General features: G+C 38.2%; 1 protein-coding gene across 1 annotated transcript in view; it reads left to right on the forward strand.

Moving 5' to 3' along the window:
• TBCK (TBC1 domain containing kinase) overlaps positions 1 to 27,282 on the forward strand; it is a 108,516-nt gene that overhangs the window by 5,475 nt on the left and 75,759 nt on the right. Inside the window, exons 2-4 of the mRNA XM_086746128.1 lie at positions 669 to 903; positions 2,687 to 2,759; positions 26,511 to 26,625. Of these exons, the coding sequence (XP_086602254.1) occupies positions 711 to 903; positions 2,687 to 2,759; positions 26,511 to 26,625 (381 nt within the window). The 5' untranslated portion in view covers positions 669 to 710. The remainder of the gene's footprint in view (positions 1 to 668; positions 904 to 2,686; positions 2,760 to 26,510; positions 26,626 to 27,282) is intronic.

Raw genomic sequence — 27,282 nt, forward strand, 5'->3', positions numbered from 1 at the left:
TCACACTGATTTGAAATGTGTAGTTCAGGGCAGAGAGAAAAATGGTAATGAAAATAAATGTTCCTGGAACTAAATTGCAAGCTAATTTATTTTGCTTGACTGTCCCACAGAAATATTTAACGTAGATTACTTCCTTAATTTGTTATTGAGTCAGTATGGGAGCTAGCAGTTTACCTATGGGTAGGGAAAGAAAAGGTGGTAGGACAGAAGGCTGTTACTTCCTAGCTTTAAATATTAAGAATGCTCTAGTATGTAAATGCTGAATTATCACTAAAGCTGTGTTAATCTTGATTTGTGGCCTGCTGACACATGGTGGTGTTTTAGAAGAGATTTTTTTGTGTGTTTTTTTTTTTAATAAATAACCTGTTATATTGCAGTAGTTGTGTGAAGATTACTTCTGTTAAAACATTTATCTGTTCCTAAAAATAGTTTTATTTCATTCTTAAAACTGTGTTTAAAACTATTACTATATTTTCATCTTTAAGTGTAGCGTTTATGATGCAGCAGCAGTGTAGTATTATTGTTGTGTTCATTATGCAGAAATCTCCAATTCCCCCATAACAGAGAGAAAAGCGTTTTAATTGCATTGTTTAGTAAACAACTAGTAAGTTGAGTCACAACAACCTGTATCTTTTGCAGATAAATTTTTACTCTGTTCTCTTTTTAAGGAACACAAATTGCTCCAAAGGGCTTAAGATTTTGCAAAGAAGATGTTTCCTTTAAAAGACACTGAGATGGGTGCCTCCACCTTCTTCGCCTCAGCTCTGCCACATGATGTTTGTGGAAGTAATGGCCTTCCTCTGACACCTAACTCCATCAAAATTTTGGGGAGATTTCAAATCCTTAAAACAATCACCCATCCCAGGCTTTGCCAGTATGTTGACATTACCAGAGGTAAACATGGTGAGTATCTGTTTAATAAGGAAATTTTATTTATGGTTACAGTTATATTTTTGTGACTGAGCAGAATATTACCATCATAGCACCAGAAAGTGGCTGGATTTCAGTCTCAAAATAGCTGTATGCCTTTGCTGTGACTGGCAGTACTGGAGCTTTTGTTTCTTCTCTGCAGAATCAAGGCGGAGGTTAGTTGTGTTTTGTTGTAGTTTGTGCTGATAAAAGCTAAAATCTTTGTTCTTTTTATACTCACTGTAAAATTCTTGTAGTCAGTTGTGCTATGTCTTTGTGTGAGACATTGAAATACATGTATTTTTGTTGCTGAGCTCCTACACCGATGTTCTAATCTTGTGAACATTTTCATGTGTTGGTTAGGTTTCTTGTACTTGATTTGCAGCTGCACTTGTTGTCTCAGTCATCTTGTTCTTGGCTGCAAGTTTCCCTTACTGTTTTTTGTTGGTTTTTTTTCATTCCAGCTCTTTAAGATCTCTCCCATTAACAATTACTTTATTCTAGTACAGAGAGATATATATACATATATTTTTAGTAACTGTTATCACACTTATTTTTAGATCAAATAAGGCTTCAGTTTTTGGGCTTTGTTTTTCCGCTTCAGATGATCTTATTCTGTTGCAAGCTTAGCAGGAGTACAGCACTTAATTTCCACAAAAAGGCTGCAACGCCTGTGACAATTTAAGTGGTTGACACCTTTACCTTTTAAATCAACAATGTTCCCATATAGCAGTGCATTGTATGTATTTGTTTGATTAGCTACAGGGTCTCATAAAGTACAGCAAGTATTTCTTTCCCCTTTAGAATGCAGTGTGATAGGATGTTGCCAGTTCCGAACACTGAAATATTCTGCAGGGCAGGGAGTTCTTTGTGTTTTCATTTGCTCTCAGACTTGTAAATTTTCCATTTTCTGCAGTCATGAGATCTAGCATGTTTATTCATTTTAATCTTGTTTTTACTAGTACCTCTTGAAACAGAAACTGGGATTTTCTTGCAATACTGTTTGTGATGAAAGGTTAAGAAACATTAGCTAACATATCATTTAGTAAATAAAGATAAGTTTTAAATACTTTAGTTTGATTTTGTTTTGAATCTGAATGTTCACTACTAGCTGTTCTACAAGTAGTGGAAGTAGCAAAGCCTAGCTTCTTTAGGAGTTATCTGGCACCCTCATGTAACATCTTACACCATCATCTTTTCCTACTTTATAATTGCTGTCTTCAGTGTGGTGACTGGTCTGTCTTTTTCTCTGTATTCAGAGCCAGCCCATCAATCTTCAGAGTATGTGGGACCTCTGCAAGTCCTATAGCTATTTGTTGGGCAAGACATGCTAGAGCTAGTTATGTGCTGGTTGGACCATCAGGACTGAAACTCCTGTGCTCACTCTGAGTCCCTTTTCTCAAAGCTGGTGTTACTTTCAGTGTCTGTCTCGTCAGCTCAGCCACAAATTTCTAATGCTTACCTTCTCTGAGACTTCTATTCTTAAGTTAAATCTGACTAACATTGGCTGAGTGGCTCAACATTTATTAGGAGGTTACTGAATGGTTGGATTGACAGTGCTTTGTCTGAGAAAACAGGAAAGATCTCGTACATAAATATGGTGGTGATATCCAGAAGTTGTACATCTTTATTTAATGATGTTTAATTTTCTATATAATGTATGTCAAAATACTTTAACATCTGCCAAATATGTAGACTGAGAAGTCAGTACTATTCTACTGCTGACGATTCTAGTCCTCTTATACTTTTTTTTTCTTTTTCTTTTTTTTTCAATTAGAGAGACTAGTTGTGGCAGCTGAACACTGTGAAATGAGTCTGGAAGATTTGCTACGAGAAAGAAAGCCAGTCAGGTAAGGTGTCAAGCTAAACTCGAATCCACTCATCATAATTTCACATATCATCTGTGTGAAGTCCTGGACCTTTTTTTAACTTTTACTGGTTTATATAAATTTTACTCTTTTAAAATTTAACCTAAAGATGTTGTTCATGAAATAAACACGTGCCTGAAAGAGAGAGTACCTATTTCCATACAGTTCTAAAAGCTAAAAGAGTTATGGGGAGCTTGCTTACAACTGAAATACTTTGTAACTCATAAACTCCTGTCTGGTTGTAAGAGCAGTTTTGGGTTTTCTTTTTAAAAATAAAATCAGACCTATGACAGGATAAATATCTTCCTAAGATTTGTATGTCTGCCAAATGATGAAATACAACTTCTGCTAGAAAAGACAGAATTTACTGTGTGTTTTTCATATGCAGAAATGTATTAATTTATTAACTACAAGGTGGACAGGGTATCAGATACATATGCTAGGGTCCTAAAAACTAGTTTGAATTTGAGTTAATGTAGTCACTTGAGCAAGGCTTTGGTCAAAACCAAGTCCAAAGGCTGAACGTCAAGAATATTTGCTTTCCTACTAGGATTTATAGAATACTTGAGCGGTATCTTTAAAGAAGCAAACAAACAAACAAAAGCCCCACTAAACTTGTTGCTAAAAGTGTAGTTTTAAAGTCTATCACTGTTGTCTTTGGACCAAAGAAGTGGTCTCTTGTCCTCAAGAATAAATAACACAGAAAATGTGAAGAGTGGAAGATAAATGTTATTTCCATTTGGGATTGCAAGACATTGTAGGCAACTGGTTATTTCCAGAATGCACAAATATATAAATATGAAACATATTTAGAGAAATCCAAAGTCTCTTCATTCTAGTTTCTAAAAAGTTTTTAGCAAGCATTAGATTTCATCTCTCTCTATTCGTGCAAGTGTAGAGATTATGATTACTCAGTGAAATAATCAAGAGGTTTTTATATGTCTTCCCGGTTAACTGCAGGTAACATCAGGCATCTCAGGTGGGCTGTGTTTGATAAGGTACAATCCACGTAGACTTTCTGAGACTCATCCCAAATAAGATCTGTATAAAGGGAGTAATACTGGATCTTTTGAGCCTTGCAACCCCTAAATAGGATGCTAACAATATTGTCTGGCAGAGATAAATCTAAATGCAATATGCCGTGTGCCTGTGGTTTAGCTTTTTGTCAACTCTAAGCTTGTATGACAGTATGTGTTGCAGAGGACTATACCTTGAGGAATGTTCGGCAAATATGGCTTCCATTTTTTTCTTACAATAGAGAGATATTTAAAGATGATGTGTAAAGGGCTTTTCATGTGTGATAAATATTACAGCCCTTCACACAATTTTGCATCCGGTTCCTATTGTACAAAGTTCCAGAAATAGTTGAAGTGTCAGAAGCTCTTTTCTTTCCTTTTTCATTCAGTTCTCATAGTGCTCTTTGAACATGTGTATCTTGGTGTCAGATGAGAAGCAGCCCAGACTGCCTGCTGTCTCTTGACTGTTTTTGAAAAAACATGCATGTAGCTATTTTAATTTGCTTTGAATTGCTTGAAACAGTATACTTATGTAGATTCTTCAACATCTTCTGTTGCAATTTAATCCTGCAGCCTTAGAATTAGAAAGGGCAAAACGTCCTTTTCTTGGGCAGGATGGGATGGGGGGTGGAATTTATTTCTCATAATTCTATAAACAAAACTTTCTCAAATAACAGTAGTGGTCTGTATGCACATCTATTATGCCTCTCTATACTAGCATGTGTTTTGTGGCATCCAGAAAGACCTTTTTAGATAGTTCACTAAGGTATGCAACTTCGGGGTTTTGACAAGCTGAGAGAAGTTACTGAATTTGTGAGAGCTACCTCAGATATTTGGGCTGTGGCTCTTTTAAGAGTAGATGCATAAAGCCTGGCTTTATTTTTAACTCTTGGCTTGAGAGAGTTTATGCTGAAAAAAAGTTATTCTACCATCTGATCCTTCTTTTAATGATCCTATTGGGATTTCTTCAGGAAGTTGTAACACCTGAGGTATAGGGCTAAAATATAGCCTGTATGTATGTTCATAGCTTTAAGAGACATTAGTGATTCATCTACTATAAATTACAGCTTTTACAGTAGTAGCTAAAAGATAAATTATGTTCACATTAAGTGAAGTTTCTTGCAAGACTGACATTTTCCCTCTACTTCTATTTTTTTAATGAAAACAGACTTTGTTTGTTCTTAAGTGAGACCCATAAATTTCCAGAAATAACTTGGATGAACCAATTCCCAGTTATTGGTTATATGATCTGTTTATATCAATTACCTTTGGAGGGAAGTATTTGGCTTTTTCCACGTATTCTGATTGTGTTGGTCAATGATAGCATAGCTGGTTACACATCCAGACTTGATGTGTACGCTATTGTAATTAATTTTATAAACTCTTTATAGAATGTGAGAAGCTGCCCTTCTGGTTTCTAGATTAATTTTCCTTCCACTTGCCAATAACTTAAGTCCTTTGCACCTGTACCACAAGCTGATGTAAAATCAGCAGGAAATCTTCTATTATGTTAGTGCTGAAATTTAAGACATTACACTATGGACTGTCTGTCTCTCATACATACTGGAAAATAGGCCATACAGCTGCTTGGTAGTTATTTGCAGTTAATCCTTGCTGAAGTCATGCATCAAGTGTAGTATACATTCCTTAATATATGAATTGTGTTTAAAAAAAAAAAAAAAAAAAAAAAGAAAAAGAAATGCTGTGGAGTTCTTTGTTCAGTTAACCTCAGAGTTTCACCAAGTTTTCTAATGCTGATGAATCAGTTGCACATAGAGGCCGAATACTGGAAATTAGAGGTCTAACCATTTAAGTTATCTGCTCTGTCACAGTGCATTAAGTCATTTTAATAAGCACATTGCCAAAAAATTTCTAGAACTTGGATTTATGATATATATTCAAGAATTCATTCATTGCCTAACAATACAGCAGTCCTCAGGAATTACAGAATTGGTTTGTCATTGTCCTCAAAGTTAGTATGCCTAACTTCACTTTCAAAGGGTAGTGCAAGGAAATGTTTGGTAATTTATTGCCAGATTGTTTTCTCTTATGCATATTTGGAATCCTAGAAGGAGCATGTGCTGCCCTTAGAACTCTATCAGGTAAATTTAAAGAACTCTCAAATGGATGAAATGAGTCAGCTCTTTGCAATTCTTATCACAGGTAACCAGATGCAGAAAAGGAATTTAATACAGCTCTTTTGTGTTTTCTGTGTTTTATTCAGGAAATAGCCATTTGAACATCATAACTACAATTAATGCTTCTAAAAGTGACATTAATTCCAATTTTCTTTACTGTACTTCCACAGGTTATTACAGTAACAGCAGAGGAGTGCTTTTGGAGTTATGTGCCACAGGGAACTCAGGCTGCAACCATGGATAAGAGTTTTAGGATAGGATAGGGTAGAATAAGAATTTTAGGCAGTGAGGTGCCATGTTTTTAATAAAGCAGTCTCCATTGTCCTCTATGTGAGAGATTGTAGTCTGGGACATTGTTTCCTGCTTGTTTATTCCCAATTTATTGCCTATTTGTTGCTACTCTGAGTCAGAGAAAGTACGCACTTAATTTTAGCTTATAACAGTCACATTAGTGCAAAATCAGCTCTCTGAAGTATGTTCAGGAGTCAACTAAATTTTTTAAAGAGCTAGAAAACTATCTACATAGTCAAGCAAAAATAGTAAATACCTGATTTAAGCTCATAATAGTTCAGTGCTGTTCAGAAATTTGAACACATGTCTCGGTCTTGCTGGCTTCCTCTATGTCTTCTTGCACATGCAAGAATTTTTTCTTGTGAATTAATTGCAAATAAGACACAAAAAATTATAGTAGAAGTTTTGTACTTCAGCAGTCTTACTAAGAGTAGTTTTCATGTTTGTGGCAATCAAAATTTCACTAGATTTTCAAAGTTGCTAGTTATTTTAGTACTGTTGATGCCATAGACTGAAATGCAAGATGTGAATTTATTTTTAAAGTACTGTATCTTTAAACACATTTAAAACTAATCCTTTGGATACCTTTTCCAGACAGTGCTTTTCTCTGCTCCTGTGCTGTTACATTAGGAGTTGTGAGCTTTTCCTTCTCTGTCACGCTTGAAGTGTGTTTCTTCTTTGAAGAAGTTGGTCTGCACTTGTATTCATAATAATAAAAATGCCAGCAAATACTGACATTCAACAGACTTTTGGCACCTCCAATAGAATTTCTGGATTGGTTTTCAATTTGTGGCTTGGGCAGTTTAAGCCCATTCCTTTCTTGAATAACATATAGTTGTCATATGTTTTGAAAGTCATGGTTTTGGAAAATTACTAGTGAACCATCAGAGATACAAGGTATAGTTTGTTATACACAGAAAATTTGATGGGAAGCAGACTGTGTCTGCAGCTGTTTACTAGTTTGGAGAAAACATGATCTGACTGATGCGGATGAGTACATTTTATTTGCCTATATTAAACAGTTGTCTGCTTGTTGATTGGATTATATTTTTTTATGCCATCCTCGCTGTTAATGCGCTTTTGGCAAACTTGAAGTGAAACTATGTTACAGGAGAGATGATTAGATGGGGGAAAAGCAGTTTCTGAGTAGCCAGGGATTCTTCAGAAATATTGTAAGACAGGTGCAAGTCATCAAAAGGCTGAAGGTTTTACATGATTTGACTTGAAGAGCTGCATATGAGCAGAACTTCAAGGGCTGAGCATATTCTGCTTTGAATCAAGTCTGTGTTGGAATTTCACATGAGAAACCCATATGTCATAATGAGGCTGCATTTAGCAAGGATAAGTGATGAAGTAGTAAAATGAAGTAGCATTGATAAACAAACTTAAAATTATTTTTTTCCTAAGCATGTATAAAAGTCTATTGTTTGGGCATTTAGTGTCTGTAGAGTTTTCCTTTAGTTTCTTGCAAATACTTTACTTCCAGAGCTATGATGAAAGATTAGCCATTAGTCCAGACTTGTTTATATATTGTCCAATGATACTTTTCTTTATATAGGACATTTTTTTGTTTCTGTAAGTAATTTTTAGTCTAACTGCAAATCTTCCTGTAGCATTCCTTTTAGTATAGGTCGTCTCCTGTGATTGCCTTTCCCCTCACAATGAGAAAACGATTGTTTGGAAAGGAAAAGGGGCATAGCTTTCATGAAGTGGTCGAGGTGAACATTATTGCTCTTGATGTCTGAGTGACCTTTTTAGGGATGGAACCAAATTGTTTGCTTGTATAGCTGGCTGCAATGTTTGGCAGCAGAAAGACATCCTAGAACATAGGTCCATGTCTCCCTTACATGTGAAACGTAACACTGAGTGCATGCTTGTTTCTTATTTTTCTATCTTCCAAGAAAAAAAGAAGACAGAAGAATTCTACTCTTTGACATGATAGTCTCTGCTTCTTGCTTTTACAAACTAAATATAATGGCTGTATACAACATAAAGTCTGTAGATGTGGAAAAAGTGTGTAATTGTAGTTCTGCCTTTTGTTCTAGTATGCTGCTTCTGTAGTTGCTTGTAGATACTTCATACAGATTTCCGTGCTAAAAGCAGTATTAAAGATCTTGAGCTGAAGATGAGTTATGCTGAGTTAATTGAGAACAAAAGTAGCAGAGAGTTTTGAGTCTTCAGTATCTAATGAAAGAGAATCTTGAGTTTCTCTCAAACAGACCAAATGCCATCCTCAGCAGGAGGGTGGATTCATCCTGCAGAGATACTTCTCCAAGGAATTGTGTAAGGATCCGTGTTAAAATTCCATTCTGCATAAATGAGCTACTACTCATGAGTAGTAAATAAAATAAATGAACTACTACTACTACTAATGAGCTAATGGCTGAAAAAACAAATGTCAAATTTGTACTGTGCAAATCTTACTGGATTTGAGCCACATTATTAATCTTAATGTTGATTTATGATAGTTATGTTTAGAACAAAAATTGCCTGTAGACTTGTGAGAACAAGATGTGGTTAGTAGATGGTTATTCTAACTTAATACAGTGTTTGACACTTCATCCTGCTTTTAGGAAGGAAAAAAAGGAAGAGCTAACACTCATTAAACTCGCTATACAGTGCATGCTTTTAGGAAGGGATTATATTTTTAAAGTGCAAGTTCTTGCATTTGGAACTACTGGGTAATGTCTCCAGGGGAGCATTTGTCACTAATTAGGGATCAGACAGCTGGTTTAAATAGACATATTAATATGCTTGCAAACATCTCTAACGTCATTGTGGTTTGAGATCATTTCTTGTGTGCATATGGATGTTCTCCACTTGGGTTCAAGCTCCTCCATTTTACAGTGCAAATAGTCCCAGATTTGTGTCTCCACTCCAAGCTAGCTGCTTTCCTGCCTAGAAGCTTGGTTAGACCCATATCATCCCTACATCAGTATTGTGTCAGACTTGAAATGAGGGATTTACAGAACATAATGTTGTGGGAAACATTGTATAGCCTTGTTTCCTCACTCTGCAATTTTGTGGGCACTGTATCATGAGCACAGCAGTAAGTTAACTGAATTGCTTGGCTCCTGAACCTTCAGGTGGACAGATACTGAGGAACAGATGTACAGAGCTGAGGAACTTGTATTGGGACTGAATATATGCACTTCTAGCTAGATAGATAGCAGGGAATTGGAGAATGCTGTGATAGGAGTGCTTAGAAGGCTAGCAGATCAGGCTAGTTTCAAGGTTTAAAACTGTTAATTTCATTCCATTAACAGCATACATCTTGCTAAAGGTTAACACTTACATGTTATTAATCATCACTGTGTACATGAAACTGTTGTTTATTCCCAACACCTGTTGTAAACTAGCTGTGATATACAATACCACAGAGCTGATACTGTACAGTTCACAGTGGTAGCCATGGCCCTTAATGGTTCTTGGAAGTCAAGGTGATCAGGCTTGAGAGCTCTTTGAGTGAAGTAAGAACTGGTATGGACTGATCTTTCTTCTATTATTATGTAATCCCTGAATTTTTTATCGTAGAATCATAGAATGGCTTGGGTTGGAAGGAATCTTAAAAGATTACCTAGTTCCAGCCCCCTTGCCATGGGTAGGGACACTGTTCTGGTTTTGTTTAGTGAGGGGGGCCTAAGGTGGTTGCTTCTGTAGGAAACTGCTAGAAGTTGCTCCCCTTTGTTCAGTGGACTCAGCCGGGCCTAGGGCGGACCCACTGCTGGCCAAGGCTGAGCCAATTGGTAGCAGAATGTTCCGTGATAACGCCTCTGCGATAACATATTTAAGAAGGGGAAAACAGGAAAAAAAACCAGAGAAGATGTGAAGCAGCTGATCAGGGGCAGAGAGGGGGAGGCGCGAGCCTTGTGGGCCTTGCAGGCCTCACCCTCTGGCCTCCTGCCAGGCTGCCAACTGGGCCCAACTCAGCCTGGCCTAGCTGCAAGAAGTGGAGAGGAGATGAGAAGTGAATAAGATGTAAAAAGGATCCTGAGAGGTGTCTGCCAGCCTGTTGTGAGGGTGGGGTCCTCCACGGGCTGCAGGTGGATTTCTGCTCTTCCGTGGACATCCATGGAATGCAGGGGGACAACCTGCTTCACCATGGTCATCACCACAGGCTGCAGGGGAATCTTGGCCAGGAACTGCATTGCTCCTCCCCCCTCTTCTTCACTGACCTTGTTTTCTCAGAAGAAAAATTCTTCACAACAGGCTGGCAGACACCTGTCAGGATCTGAACAAAGGGGAGCGAGTTCTAACAGTTTCCTACAGAAGCTACCACCTTAGGCCACCCCCTCACTGAACAAAACCAGAACACATGCCCTTGTCTAAAATCCCTCCCCATCTTTCTTGTAGACCCTCTTTAGGTACTGGAAGGCTGCTGTAAGGTCACCCTAGAGCCTTCCCTTCTCCAGGCTGAACAGCCCCAACTCTCTCAGCCTGTCCTCATAGGAGAGGTGCTCCAGCCCTCTGATCATCTTCGTGGCCCTCCTTTGGACCCTCTCCAACAGGTCCATGTCCTTCTTATGTTGGGGGCTCCAGAGCTGGAGGAGTGCTCCAGGTGGGCTTTCATGAGAGCAGAGCATAGGGGCAGAATCACCCTCCTTGACCTGCTGTTCATGCTTCTTTTGATGTGGCCCAGGATGCAGCTGACTTTCTGGGCTGCAAGTGCACGTTGTCAGCTCATGTTGAGTTTCTCGTCCATCAGTACCCCCAAGTCCTTCTCCTCAGGGCTGCGCACAATCCATTCTCTGCCCAGCCTGTATTTGTGCCTGGGATTGCCCCAATCTGTGTGCAGGACCTTGCATTTGGCCTGGTTGTACTTCATGAGGTTGGCACGGGCCCACCTCTCCAGCCTGTCAAGGTCCCTCTGGATGGCATCCCTTCCCTCCAGTGTGTCAACTGCACCACATAACTTGGTGTCATTGGTGAACTTGCTGAGGGTGCACTCTATCCCACTGTCCATGTCACTAACAAAAATGTTAAATGACGCCTGTCCCAAGACCGACCTCTGAGGAACACCACTCATTGCTGGTCTCCGTCACTGTTATCACCACTCTCTAGCCCCAACAAGGGGTAGTCTCCTCTACTCCCAGTACTGCTTATTTTGTTTTATGTTTTGCCAGTCATCCTTCTTATGTATTTGAGAGTATATCCTGCATATTTACAGTCTGCCGTGCTTCTCTTGTCCTTTTGTCTGGCAACGACTGTTGTGTGGATTTCTCCTACGTGCAACTATGTCTATGTCTATTTACCCCTTTGGTGATCACATTTCTCATATCCCTTTCAAGGATATTTAATATTAATTATGTGCTGATTAATATATTTCTGACTTATAGTCATAGGCATCTGCTTAGGCTACGCTGAAGTTTATTGTTACCTCTCTAGATAGGTGTTTCCTGCCTGTTGTGATGGCGCATACTGGGATATAGATCAAAGTGATGCACTTCTAGTGCCTTTTTGAATATTAGTTGATAGCTATGAAATTCCAACAGCACCACTGCTTATTGACCTAGTTGCAAAGTCACTTTGATCACCTACGTTTGCAGACTGTTCTTCTCTTGGATCTTTCTGTTCTGTTTCACTTTTGAGTAGCAACTGTACCATTGATACAGGAATCCAGATTTCTTGAGCTAACTACTAAAACATACCTTGGTATAGCCTTTAACCTTACATATTTAATTTTTTTTTTTAAAGAAGTATTGTATAGCCATAGTTAAAGGAATACTGTTGCAAAGTCTGCTAATTTACAGAAAGTGCCTGGATTTAGGAGAAGAGCTGTGTACTATTGCAATTTTTGTTCATAGCTTTTAAAATTCCTGTTGCACCATTATAAAATGGGGGAGGAGAGGGTAGGGGGTTAATTAGCAATGTGACTTGCTGGTAATGCTTCATCTTCTCATGCAGAGATGCCTAAAGTGCAGTCTTTCTCTCAAAGGCTGAGAAATTTGTAAAGGCATTGCTTTAGTGCGGTTTTATGGAATTCTAGGTGTTTTTCCTGCTATCTAGTAACTTGTAAAAAAGAAAGCATGCTCAGTTATTGTTACTAATAATAACTGTACTTACTAGAGTTAGTGGTTATATTGGTTATATTTGTTTGTTTGAAGTGACTTTCCTTCTTTAATGTAATTTATTTTTTAAAAAGTTAATTATATTCTAGTGTGTTAGATCTGCAGCTGCCAGCTGCTCTGTCAAGTAGCCAACAGGCTGGCCCTGCTCTTTTTTTTTTTTTTTTTTTTTTTAACTGGCAGTGCTTCATAGAACTGCAGAAATGAATAACAAAAAAAATCAATCCTGTCTGGCTGCAAGGACGGCATTATTTATTGTTAGCTAGTCACGATTTCTAGAGCTGTCAGTTTAGTTCATACTGCCGCACAGCTGCAGTAATGTTAACTGCATTAGTAACTACATTTCATTTTCAGCTTTTCTTTTAAAAAATTCCATTGATCAGATTCTTTGAGATTTTTCTGATCCACCTGAGGCACCACAGAATGAATGAGAGAATCCATCTCCTTGTGTAATGAAGTTAGGGACCCGTCACTTCTGTTGCAGTGGGAAGGAGAAAGGTGGCATGGCTAACATTAAGCAAAACTGTATTCTCATGCCATACATATAGGTCTTCCTTAAAAATAAAATAAAACATGCAGTTGTCCATTGTAACCTTAAATGGGAGAAAGCACCCCTATGATCTTAAAATATCTGCTCAATACCTGTCCCTCAGTTGCAGTAGGGCAAGAGTTCTCCACTCTGAGAGGCTAACCATGTATGCTCCCCGGTTGTGGTGGAAAGAAGCTGTAGACAGCTGCAGCTCAGACTTTCACTCCTGCTTGTGCCCTCCTGGTGCTGTGGGTAGGAATTTGTACAGGATATGCTGACTGAGGTTGGCAGCTGGCTTAGTTGCAGGGACGACCTGTAGACTGGCTATACTCCCCTTGGCCCACAGTGCTAGAGTGTCTTTGTGGAAACCAGGAGCACCGGTCATCACAGATGAGGTAAGAAAGCCTTGCATAACCTGTACTAAGAAAAGGGACCTTTCTCTCTATATAGCTCCAGTCTGCTCTGCACCAAATGCCCATTAGCAGCTGCAGGGCAGTAGGCAGATTCTGGATCCTACCTCCTGGTTCATCTAAAAGGAAACCAGTTTGTGTGCTCTGAAACTACTCTGTGAATCAAGTGTGGTAGGAGGGACTGATCAGGAGAGTATACTTTAAAAGTATGCTCTGATCCAAACTCAAGTCTTAACGTAGAACTCCGTAAGTTGCCTTGAGCTCTCTGCTGTGAACACAGAACTGAATGTTGCTGTTTTAATTTGTTTAACTTAAAGCTCAATTCTGCATAAGCTGCAGAAAAGCTGAGAGCTGGTCCTACACGAGTAGTTTATGTATCCCCTTTGCTTATTATCAAAGTAACCTAGAAGTAGAGTCGAGTTTTTCCTCTCTTCATCTTAGTTGCTCAGAGTTCCTCATCAATATAATAATTTTCCAAACTCTGTCAGTGCAGAGTGAAACAAGGGAAGCTATAAGTTGTGGGACATAGTTCTTGCTTTACTTGAGGGCTGGAGGACCTCTCTTATGAGCACAGGCTGAGAGAGTTGAGGCTGTTCAGCCTGAGGAAGAGAAGGCTCTGTGGAGACCTTACAGTGGCCTTCCAGTACCTCAAGGGGGCCTACAGGAAAGTAAAGACAGGGAGAAACTCTTCAGTAGGGCCTGTTGTGATAGGACAAGGGGTAGTAGTTTTAAAATAGAGGGAAGTAGATTCAGACTAGATGTTTGGGAAAAAAATTTTTACAATGAGAGTGGTGAAACACTGGAACAGGTTGCCCAGAGAGGTGGTAGATGCCCCATTCCTGGAAACATTCAAGGCCAGGTTGGATGGAGCTCTGAGCAACCTGATCTGGTTGGAGATGTCCCTACTCCTTGCAGGGGGATTGGACTAAATGATCCTTGGAGGTCCATTCCAGTCCTAACTGTTCTATGTTTTTACTTTATATTCGTAGAGTTGCAGGTAAGATGCTGTAAGATGCTGAAAGTACATTAGAATAGTTGATTCTTTCATGAATTTGTGTGTGTTTGTATGTACTTCTTGAGGGGAAAGAATAATTCTTTTTCCTTGTTTGTCCTCAGTAATCTCTACATATTCTTTAGTTTTAAATATTGTACCTGTGACATTGCTCACTTTTCTGTTCTGAGACACTATAGTGAGATGGCATAACACTTCTAGCCCTCATGCAAGTTCTTAAAATTCTGAATGCTTGTTCTTGTGTTGGTTTTTTTGGACCACTTGCTACAATAGAAAACCTTCTTGTGTGTGTCTTGTTTGTTTTGGGTTTTTTTTTTTTTTTTCAACAGAATGATAATGCCTACTTTTAGTGCAGACTTCCTTCTCCCCACCTTGAGTATTCTTGTGCAACAGTCACCAGATCATCTTTATGCTCTGCAAGAGATTATTCCTTGACTGCTTCTTGCACTAAATTATGTGCATGAGAAGACTGTTCTGCTCAGAGAAGCTAAATTCTTAAAGCAAGCTCAGTTCTTCAGCTCTTAGGCCTTTGAGCGCTCTGTTTTTTCATCATCTGAGTATTCTGAGATAATTCTTTTAGCTTTTTGTGCACTGGGGAGTGATTTTGGACTTTTTTTTTTTTTTTTTTTCTTCCCCAAACAAGGAGAAAAAAAAGTCTGGTTTATCCACGAGCGGAAGACATGGTGTTGAGAATCCCATTGTTACTGACATTTTCTTTCTTAGCCGTGTTACACAGTAATTAGTAATACATGATCTCTGAATCTAGGCAGTATTTTAATGGTTGGGAGCCCCTTGCTTTGAGTGCCTGAATATGAAAGCTGGATTTCCAGGAGTTCATCTGTTCTCTTCTCTTCCAGCATAGTGAAGAGTGGCACATCTTTCCAAGCTGGGAGAGGTTCAAAGATAAGTAAAACACTGGAGTGTGCAGTACCTGCATGCTGTGTGATTAATTTATGTTTGGCTTTCAGACATAACTGAAGTTTGTGCAAGTTTATGATATGTGAATTCTTTCCTGTCTGCTATCAGTAATGTTGTGTAGTCTCCAGTAGTAGTCATTCAGATTTAAAACCCGCTGAAGGAAATCTAGACATTGGGTTTGGTTTGGTTTGTGTTGTGTTGGGTTTTTTTTGTTTTGTTTTGTTTTGTTTTTTTTTAACTCTTCAGACACTTTGATCTTCAGAGACCTGCAAACTTAATATGATGACAATGGAAAATGAGATGAGGAATGGAGACATGTCTTTCCTGTGCTTAGGCTATGGCTAGCCATTGGTACCTTTCTGTACAAAATTTCCATCAAATCCTAAGCATACAACCTTATCTTGGTTTTATTTTCTAGGGATTTCTGAAATCTCATTTTTCTTCTGCTCTTGTAGTTGTATGAAAGATCATAAGCAACGGGAACAAGCCAGCTTTAGCTGTTCTGCTCGTGCAGTGTTTACAAAAGTAATTAACTACTGGTTTTGCTTTTCTTTGTGGGGAAAAAAATGTCTAGCACTATAAAATATAAAATCACCATTACAGTCCTCTGTGTATGCTGTTCATTTGCATGCTTTTACAAGCAGAGAAGCTAATACACAAGCAAATTGGCTTAAGGAAAATAGTTATTAATTTTTTTTTAGAGAATGCTTAAAGCAGACTTGGATTTCTGTGGGTATTCCCCAATTCATTTACTTCCATGCATACATTTGCTATAAACGAAGAACTATGTAATATAGGAAGGAAAGCCCCTGTTGAAAGATTCAACCAAAAGGATTGTTTCCAAATATCTTATCTTTAACTTTTTATTCCTGTGAATAATGTCACTTTAAGCAAAAACTTCTCAGAAAGCTTCCTCTTTGTAATAATATCTCAAAATAATTCCTCTGCTTAGGGTTGAAAGTATGACAAGACCTATAGTCTTACAATGACATGATTGCAGAGTTCTTCCTAAGAGCACTCCTCATCAGAATGAAAACTTCAAAATGTTGCTGTCTTTCCTGTCTTGGTGTTTGTCTCTAAAGGAATCTTGGTGTGACATTGATCTTTGTAGCAAAAATCCTCAACCCCCGTAAAAGCACAGTTGTCTTCATAAAATGGATACCTGGAAGGTTACAGCTTCCAGTTTGAGGCTTGAGTTCTATCTCGATAAAGACAGTGGTGGCAGGAGAAGAATCTTCTGTCATCCTGTTGAGCTAAGCATGAATGGTATTGCAGTTCAGGGTAAAAAGAGGCTATTTTAGTATCTAAAAATAACATACCTCAAGCATATGAAAGTTTGTTTTATTAAGACAGTGTTTCAAACGTACAGTCTAAGGTGGCCCACTGGTTCTCTTCTTTCATATGTACATGGCTGTGCCTTTGATTAAGAAAATATTTTCCTTCTGGCCTTGGTGTATAGAAGGAAGCTGCACTAAGTTAACTGTAGCACAGAAAGGTGGTTCTGGTAATATCCTCCCACCCACCCCACTTCCCTTTTTTCCTGGCAAAGACCATACTAGCAAACTCTGTGGAATATTACCTCTCTTCTTAATGGGAGGAGGCAGAGAGGCAGTGATGAAATTAATCAGCAGTATCCTGTCAGCAAACCTTTGAAAAGCAGTCATTTTGAGTGACTAATGCAAATAGTACTGAGACTTGCTGACTTTACAGAATTGCTGCTGAGCAAGCACATGGTGGTGTCTATTTTAAGTGTAGTATTGAAAGCTTTGAGTAACTTTTGAATATTCATTGGGTGGACTAACAACACAAGATGGGCAGTTTTGCTGATTTACTATAATTTCTGATAACTCTGATTCAATTAGAAATTAATGCCTGGGCATTAAACAGTATTTTTGTTTCTCAGTGACGATTCAGCAATCCTTAAAGATATATAAACTGACTATAAACAGAGAGAGTGGAAATCATGTTTTTCAAAACCTTTATATTGAATGGTTGTGGTGAGTATAAAAAATGATTTTATTATGTTCTTCCCCTTGAAAAAGCACTTTGTGCACAACTGTTGTTGCTTGAGGTCAATATAGTGTTGCCATAATTGACATTAGGTCAACACTTAAGCTTTTTTTTAATATGTAATTTTAAAGTATATGTTACACTATGTAATTGACAATACATAGTGTAATGTAAACTTTTTAAGTATAATTTTCTTCTTAAATCATTAATATATTTTTGAGAGGAAAATGATGTTCTATAAATTTGGACTTATTTAAGTCATCATTTTATGTTAGTAATACTCTCAAAACATCTGTAGTTGTAGAAAAGAATAATAGGCCAAATTATGTTCTGTTAGCTGGGTAGAGAGTCTCAGCTCAAGATGGGATTTTTGTGTAGAGAGTGCATTGACTGATACCTGGATTTGATAGTCTAATGTGCCAACTTCAGCCGTTGGAAACAATGTCTTCACAGCATGTGTGAAGCATACAGACAAGGAGAACTTCCCCTTTTGATCACTGGTTTGAAGGGTGATTGAGAATTTGAACCTTAAAATAGCTTTGCTCTCAGATATGAAGGTATTCCATATCACCACATCCATATCAGCCTTCTGGTTGAATGGAAGTTGCCAACGTGTGTTAACTGAATCTTAACTTTTCTGGTGTAAAAGTGATATCAAAACAAGAATACTTCTTGATCTTCATCTTTGCTGTTTATGTTCCTCAGAGGTTTATTTTTGTAGGAAAGGGAAATAGATTTTTTCAACTTCTTCAACTTTCCTACATTACAAAAATCCTGAGTCTGGTTTGTGCAGAATTGTGACAGGGCAGGATTTGGGAAGCACAAGAAGTTTGCTTGCTACAAAAGTAACTTTCAGCCTTCTTATGAACTTGAGTGTCTTCAAAAGGATAGGGTGTGAGCCAGACACTGATCTGTAGTTCCCAGTTGTCATTTCATCATGCAAACAGTGATTGTTTTTCAGATACATCTTTTACTTTATCATGGAGGAAGGTAAGGAAGTAGACACTGCCTAATGTGTGACCATTCATCATGCATCTTTAGAAGTCAGTTTCCCTTCAATGGTTGTGTGGTTTGAGGCTTTGGTAATATGGCTACCTGTAATGTATACTGCATGGTGAATGTTTAATAGAGAAATGTTAAGGCCTCTAAACTTCAGAGAGCTGAAACTTAGCATGCCCTGTGTCTAGAAATATAGATTCTGGTGCATTCAGACACAAAGGAATTACAGTCCTTGCCTAGAGCATGAGATTTGGTGCCTGGTTTGGAGCTAACTTAACAAGACACGCCTCAGCAGCTGAAGATCTGATTTGGTGCCTTTTATTGTAAAGGAAGAGTCTCCTAGCTGTAGTTAATTCCCTTACTTGTTTTTTATATGTCATCTGATTGGTTTTCTGAGTCTGTCAGATTGTGATAGACCTTGCCAGGATTGTTGTTCACGAAATGTGTGACCTTTTAAAAGTGCGTGTATTTGTTCAGATTAAGTCCAAAAGAAAAAAAAAAAGATTTTTGGAGATCTAATTTCAATTGATCTTAATTCTACCTCTACATTTTACCAGTTCACTCCTTTCAGAGACGGGGAGGAGAATGTGAGATGTATTGTCTCCTTTAATGAAATCTTGGCTATGTGATGCATGATACATGTGTATGATGGTATTGAAATTAATTTCTTTATTGTATATTTTGAGGTAATTGTCTTGGTTTTCATCCTGTTAGCTCTTGTTCATACTGTCACCTGTGCATCTAGGTCTACTGTGTTAGTTACCTCAGAATGTAGAGTCTGTGATAAGAATGCAGATTCTGTGTTCTGGTTTTAAATGAGGGCTACTTTACCTGGTCTTTACATGTGGTGATTGAAATTTTGTTTATTTCATTGCACTTCTTAGTCCAATGAAAAGTGTCATTATTATACCTTTTACATAAGAGCCAGCTGAGGCCAAGATGCAAAAAATTACTTCTCAGAAGTTAATCAGTGGCAAGATCAAAAACTGGGAATGTGGGTGTGTCTTTCCCCTTCTGTGCATTAAACCAGATAGCACTAGAGGTTTCATTAAGATGGTGCTTTATAAAGTGTGCTTACTTTTCAAAAGGACTTTGTTCATTTGTGGTATTCATCCGCAATTTATGGGATGAATGCTGGATATCTTAAAGGAATTCAAAATGCGATGTTTTAAAATTTTTGCTTCATAAGGAGCAGATACGCTTAAATCATTCAGTGATAATGATCTGGAAAATCACCTGTCTATTAAAAAAATCTTTGTGTGCAATGTGATCTATATATGAAGTTTTTCTTTATCTACACCTTCATCCATTGGTTTATGGACTTTTTTATTGTACATTACAAGTTGAGACCTTCATAAAAATGTAACATGATTCGTGTTGCTTTTAAAGACATACTTGCAGCATAGAACTTTAAAAAAGGAATGAAAGGGCTTTTTGAGTTTCCTCAGATGAGCAATACGAACTTGTTGAAGATATCCTGTGTGAAATACCTCTGTGCATGAGTTGGAGACTTCCTGGGGACTCTGCCTATAATTTTTTTTCTTTTTTTTTGATCTTGTATTCTCTGCTTGTTGCATTCCCTTCCACTTCGTTTCATTCTGATAATGTGAAGGCATGTCCAAGTAAATTGGCAGTGTTTACAGTCTTGGTCCCTAGTGCCATTTTTTAATCAAACACGTAATAAAGTGCTAAATAAACCATTCCCACCTGCATCAAACTCTTTATGTTCCGTATAGGGTATTTTGTAATTTATTTACCCAGGAAGACCCAATTTATCTGCACATCTGGTTTTTAACCCAGTCCTGCTTTTTATCCAGTTTTCCAGCTGGTTGATTGAGGCATAAGGAGGTCAGATGGCTTTCTTGAGGTCAATGTAGTGATGGTCTCAGCTGGGATTATACCCAACCTTTATCCTTTGCTGTAACCACTTGGCCACACCACTCCTAGCCAGTCTATCTGCATTGTCGGTGGTAATGGAACTAACTGCAAATGTCATTTTCTTTGTTTTATAGTTTTGCTTGTATTGAAGTATTGTCACTTTTATGAGTTCAGAAACATTACATGTGTTCACAACCTGGTTCCATTCCACTTTGAACAGACAGGTTTTTTTTTGTGATGAATCTCCTTCCTGAATTCCAAATGCATGTTAGTTTCACAAGTTCAGGGGTAGTGATTGATGACATTGCTGGTTTCTGTTGCTCTGGCATGCTTCCTCAGGGAAGACCCTGTCTGACATTTCTCTTTGGAAGAGGAACCCGTGTTTTTGCTCCTGTGTGTCAGTGCCATAAGCTTTTTAAGATTCCTGGTTGCTGAGATTCTCTTCCTTCAGAGTTTACTTGTTTACAGCAATTATACAATGCTAGAACAAGATGCACAAATTTGATAAAGGACTTCCTTAAGCGTGCACTTCTGTCTATATACCAATGAGTTGTAAGTCTGAGAAAAGGGAAACTCTGGAACTTGCTATCATCAGCATAATCTTACCCCATTTGGTCTTGCTCTGCTTTCCCAAAGGAAGTCAGAACAGTTCTAGTTCCAGTTTTTTTATATCCGTTTCCTCTTGTTTTGAGTTGCCACTGCGTTGAATAAGCATGACTTAACACTAATCCATGTATCCACCTCCAGCAGGTACAAAAATTACAGGGCTCTCTACAGTTAAGTAGATGATGAGGCTTGCTTGCTTTCTGGTGCCAGTCCTATTTTGTTTCGAGTTCCAGTGAGGCCTCTGTTCATTTCACTAGATGGAACACTCTGAATCAAAGTAGGCCTTTAAGTGTTGATTGCACTGTCAGTACTTTCTGGGCACAGCTTTCTTCCTTCTACAAAATGGATCAAGTACTCCATGTTGACTGTTACAGCAGCATAAAAGGAAGTGAAATTTGCAACTGTCCATAACCAGTTAAAAATACCACAAATGCATTTGTAACAACCAAAAATATTTCTCCTCTACCCAAGATTTTGCTGCTGCCTCTACCTTGCCTCCAGTCCCCATTATCTTTGCTCCTCTACTGCTGTCCAGGTACATCTATGTGTTCTGGTTAGCTATGCTGTAGTAGCTACAGCTGCCTGGCTCAAAGTCATCAGGGGACATTGCTTTATCTAGAACTGGAGACAGTAAGCAAGCAAGGAAGATCTTTTGAGATACCCGATTACTCTTTCATGTTAAATTATTTTATTACAGCACCAAAAAAGGATTAAGGTGATATATTTCCAGTTAATGCCATGAATGCATTTCTGTTAATGATGATGAATACAGTGAATGCATTTGCAGATTGGCATTAATTTTAATTTAAACTGGAGGAAGAGATTTGCGTGAACTTGTAACTTCTATGATACTGACATGAACACTGAAATTTTATCTCTTCTTTTTATTGTTTCTTTTCTCATGTTGGAATTCTTGTATTCCAACAGTTTAATAGGTCAAGTATCCAGACCCCACCCATCTCTGATTTCCAACAGTATGATCTACAATCCTCTTAAGTATTCAAGATGTCCCATGTCAAGTATTATTATTTTCCCTTCAGCAGTCTGTGGTATATGCAGGGACTACTGCTGCTGGCAGTCAAATGCATTTTTCCAAAATCACTTTTCCTACTCTGGAGTTAAGCAATTGTTTTACTTTCTTAAAGCTAAAATTTAAAATTTACTTTCTGGAAGTTAGGGCAACAGAGCGCCATGAAGAGAGCCTCATGATAAGATAGACAGCAAGGAGATCTTACCAACAGAATACTCGGTGGCTGTGAATTTCCATAGTAACTCATGGGAGATGTTCTGTGAACATGGATGAAAGACTTGGAATAATGGGTATTCTGTTACGAGAGCTGTTAAGGTTTGTAGATAACCGTTCAAACTGAATAACAGATAGGTAATATTGTTAAGTTTAGGGTTGTGGTTTGTGTTTTTTTGAGGGGGGGGGGTGCAAGAATTCAGAATCCCACCTTTCTATCAAACTTTGTTATTTCTAAATGTGTTTCAAATCTTTTGTGTTTGATCTCGTGCTTATGTTGACCTATGGCTTGGACAATTCTCCTTAGATGTTTATTCCCAGGTGCTGCTCTGTCACTACTGGGTGAATCTGCTCACTCCTCACTCTTAGCTCTCCATTCCACTAATTCTTTTGGGGGCTTATTGTCTTTACTTGATTCCTGTTAAGTCTCTCTTTCCCCGCTCTGTTTGTTAATATCTGATCCTTTTGAAGAAAGGTAAGACTCTTAGTATGCTGATTTCTTCTAGAGCAACTTTTTCTTTTCACTCTCGCCCAGAAGCTGTTCTCAGTCAGATGGTAGATTGTAGTGGGCATACTAAGAAGCTGTTGGTTTGTTGTTCCCCCCTCCCCCCCCCCCCCCCCCCCCCGGAATCCAAAAAGTGACAAAAATGACCTAAACAATCAGATTATTTCATCAGTGGGTTTGCAGCGCCACAAGAGATTGAAACTCTGCTAAAACATCTGTTTCCTGACAGGTTACGTTCATTATTCCTGAAGTAAACTTCCAGAAAGCAGCTTCGCGTCCTTAACAGTAAGAATTCAGCAGGCTGGAGATCGGGCTGACTGCTAAGTGGAAAATTTAATGTTTTTTGTGAAGGCACAATGCAGCCACCTGTGTACTTTTACAGTGTGGAAATTAGTCATTTGTCTGGTATAGCTTTTGGTCTGACCAATTTTGGAGGTAATAAACAATCCTCATTTTTGTGGATTTAAAGTTGTCTTCCCTTCTCTCTCCACCCACAAATGCCATGCACATACCTCTCTTAACCATGCTGGGTTTGTACTGTTGGCTGAACTTGCTCCTGTCAACTTGTAGAGATTTTTTTTTTATTTTTTTCCACTACCTACGTACAAGATGAATTTCTTTGGGAGGAATTCAGTTATCCTTTGTGCTTCCTTTGCACTCCCTTGGCTATGATTCTATACAAGTTAAAGACCTAAACCTGGTATTGGTTTTAATCCTTATATTCTTTTAACTCTTCATTTCTAAAAGGAACATAAAATGGCCCCTTTTCATGGCTACGTTTCTTCTTCTTTAAACCAGGAAAAAAAGTAGGCCATGATTTAATCCAAATAGTTTGATTTTACATCAGTGTGCAATCCTTTCACTTGAAGAGAACCTCTTTTCAAAAGCCTAGCTGAGTAGGCTACAGCTGAGTAGATCTGTTGGTATCCAGACTGAGGATTAAAATGAAGCCTGCTCCTTGAAAATGTGCTGGTAGTTGTAGAGAGATAATGCCTCTCTTTCTATCTGTGAAATGTTCCTTTTGTAGAGAAACTCCTGTTTCTTCTCTGTTTCTTGCATTGGTCGAGAGGAGAAGAACCATTAAAAAAAAAAATCTTAGTAGGAGAACTAGGAGACAGAGGACAGCTAGCGGCCCTTCAGATCTGCCAGTTGTTGAAGTGCATCTCTCGCTTTCATACTTTTACTTACTGCCTCCTACCGTACCTGCCTTGAGCAGTAGAATTATTTGCTTCACAATAGTTTAAAGTCACAACCATTATTACCAGCTGCTGAGGTGAACGCGGCATTTCATGCCACACAACTGTCATTACGGCTCTCACAGTGGTGTAGTGTGGTTAGTGTCAAACCTGCCATGTCTCCATTTTGCCACCTTTTCTCCTGTGTTGTTTCTAATGCTTTTGCTGTTTTTGTTTTTTTCTTTTTTTTTCTTTTTTTCTTTTCCCCCATCTCCTGTTAAAAGAGGATGCTGAAACCTCTGCAGTTCAAGAGCCCCAGTGGCTAAACCACTCCTTGAGGTCTATCATAGTTAGACACTAACTAGTCTATTGGAAAACAAGCTTCCAGATAATCAGGGGAAAAGTTTCTGAATCTGCTCAGACCTTGTCACCAACATTGGGTATTGTAAATGTCCTCCTTGCTTAGGATTGTATTTTGTTTTTCTATTTATGGCATTTTTTTTAAAGGTCATCTTAACCTGAGATCTCTTGCGCTCTGGAACAGCGGTGAGTGTTGTTGTCAGGCCCTTTGCAATTAAATGCAGCTCTCAGGGGTAATAACCACAAGTAGAGTTTTACCTGATAAATGAAGTAAGAACTAGATAATGTGCAAGAGCACTATGAAGAGCTTGTTCTGCAGAGTTCCCTCTCTCCTGGGGAGGTGATGTATGTGCTTCAGATTGGGGAATGAGGTACTTGGCTGAACACTTCTGCTCAGCAGGGTGCCATCGAGAGCTTAAGAACAACCGAGAATGACGTGCAATGAAAAATATTTATCATTCATGTGTTGCTGGTCATTGTAATGCCATGGAGGATTTCTTTTAAAAAGCAATGTATCCAAAAGCAGTATTTTGAGGCATTTGCCCGGGTTCTGTTTTCATGAATTGTAAGAGAATGTGGAGAATAAATGGGTGGCTGAGGCCCCCTCGTGCCACCAGAGCACACTGCATGCCTCAGGCGCAACGGCCGCGAAATTGCACTTTAGATTTACTTTTCTTTTTTGGTACTAATAAACACTTCTTAGGCTAAAATATCTCATGATGTACTAATTGTTCAGGTGTATCTATTTCCTTAGTCGAAATATGAATTCTCCATCGTTTATTTTGCATGTCTCCATCATTCATTTTGCATATATCATTTGTTTTGCAAGGCTGTGCAAAAAGTGAGAGAGAGGATTCTGTTTGCAGTCATTGTCGTTAATATTTGTGTTGCAAGGAGAAAACTATACAGGGAAGCCAAAGGCTTGTGAGGTAAATCTTTTACCACAGACATATCTCTGCACAAGGATGACTGGAAGGAAACACTAGACAGCTAGTGGTGTCTGGTACTGTGGTGTATTATGTAACTTGGGAGTGGGAGGGATGGGGAAGAAAAACTGCCAGTGAGGGAGGAGCGAGATAGTTGTGGGGGTTTGTTTTGTTTTTGTGGTTATTAGCGATGTGGTTTTGGTTGAATTGCTAAGACCTTGAGAATCACTTCCAAATGCTATTATCTGAGATACAGCAGTGTGGACATATGTTAGAATAGATTTCCTTTGTGCTTAAAATGTAACTTAAAAGTGTATATTTACAACTAACTAGTGTAAAGTAGTACAGAGCTCTCCTCTAAGGAAAAGGTTAGAGTCTAGAGAATAGAGAGAATAGCTCCACGTAAGGTAACTTAATGGTGGCCTTAAACTATTATTAAAACAGCTCTTTTCAGTATTTCTGTGTTGCCCTCATTTCAGGATTTGTTAGTATTGTGACTTCTGTCAAAATCTAGCTATTTACTCTTGGCACAAAGTTTTAGCATTTCATCGGGTGTGAATAGCAGCTAATAAAGTTTTAATAAAGAAAATAATTTTGGTGTTTAGTTGGCTAGTTGGCTTGTCACTCTCGCCAGTCTGTAATGCTCCCTCTCATTTTGCTGTTGCACAAATTTTTAATAAGCAAGATGAGGTGGTAAGCCTTGTCCAGAATGCTATTGTGTGTTATTCTTTAACAACAAAATAAAAAATTGGGAGTGTAAAGATAGACTTTTATAAGAAGATATACTTTATTTTCTGGACTTATTTGTAAACCGATGTCTTCAGAGATAAAGTTGAAATGTGCTCTGGGACTGAGTGGGAAATGAGGATAAAACGTTTAAAGGAATTTTTCTAGGTGGCACTAGATCTATGCCTTTTGTTTTTATTTTGCATGCATTTTGGAAGCCTGATCCTGATGATCTCTGTACAAATTCCTATTCATTTGTTCACAGAAACTCCTCTTTAGGGCTGTCAGTTCTTATAGTAAATTACAACTTTTGTCAAAATACATATTTATGTCAAAATGGTTTGGATGGTAAACATCATAGTTTCTTTCCAGAGAAGGTAGGGTGGTTGCTTCCAAGGTTGAAAAACAAAATGTTGAAAAACAAAATGAAAGTGAAGTTCTCTTCCCTTTCTTTTGTTTCTTGTTTTAGATGTTGAGATGACTGAAGACTGTAGGTGTGATCAAGGCATGCCTCTACACTATCTTCTAGATAAAGCTCCAGTTAACATCTGAGTTTCAGCAACTTTTGTTCAATTGACCTTTTCTAGGAACATCAATAGCAGACATAGGAAAAACAAATGAAAATAGAAGAGGGTTGGAATTTTTTTTTCCTGATTAGTCGAGGTGTACCTCATAGTTTCTACTGCAGATAGTATGTTATACTTTGTCACAATTTTCTGCTCTTTTGAGGTTCAGTTCAGGGTGAAGAAACCTAATTGTGGGATATTGAGGGCTTGTGTATGGCACTGAACGCATCCTACCATATTCAATGTGGATCCCTTAAACTGTTCTGGAGTTTTAAGTGTCTCAGTTGTGTTCCACAGCTATTCCAAACACTCTACTTTTTTACAAATTATTTCTTATCTTTCTTTTATTTTTTTTTTCAGTTCTTCAAGGATCTTATGCATAGCATATGAGGTTTTGCAAGGTTTGCAATATATGAACAAACATGGAATGGTCCACCGAGCACTGTCTCCTTGGAATATTCTTTTGGATCGAAAGGTACAGCTACAGGAATAAATCTATGTTTCTGTTTGGTTTTTGTTTTTTTCCTCTTGCTGCCGACAAGTAGCATGCTATATCATATATGGAGAGTGAGCAGTCACAGTCCTTCTGATGGGGAAAAAGTTGTGCATCTGGAAAGATGTTGGTTTTCTTTGTTTTTTAAAGACTACAATTTTCCCCCATTTCCTAAAGTTCAAATGTATTTCAAAGTTTATTTTTCTCTTTTCACATTTTCTTCTATCCCAAAGTACTTTTCTCACCCTTTTCTTTGTAGGGTGGTAATCAAAGTCTACTTTTCATCATTGTAATTGGTTACAAGACCTTCCTAACTGTTTGAATAAGAAAATATTTCTTGTGGCTACTTATCCGTTAATATTTCCTGTGTTTCATGGTGATCTGATACTTGACTTTTAAGATATAAGCATATTTCTTTGTTCATGTGAAATTATTTAAAATTCCAGTGTCTATCAATTCTGTTGTCACAGACTGTTGAGTTGGCAGTGTGGAATACAAATTCTGCTCATAAAAGCTGAGAGAAATTAATAACTGCTGTTGTACTCAAAGCAGTCGCTTCATCTGAACTGCCAGCTAAAGAGCTTAGCCTGTTTGTATAACCCTTCTCTCCTTCCCCTTCTTGCTCAGTTTAGATAAAGC

This window comes from Chlamydotis macqueenii, chromosome 4 (assembly GCF_036417535.1).
Source record: "Chlamydotis macqueenii isolate bChlMac1 chromosome 4, bChlMac1.mat, whole genome shotgun sequence".
Classification (NCBI taxonomy): Eukaryota; Metazoa; Chordata; class Aves; order Otidiformes; family Otididae; genus Chlamydotis; species Chlamydotis macqueenii.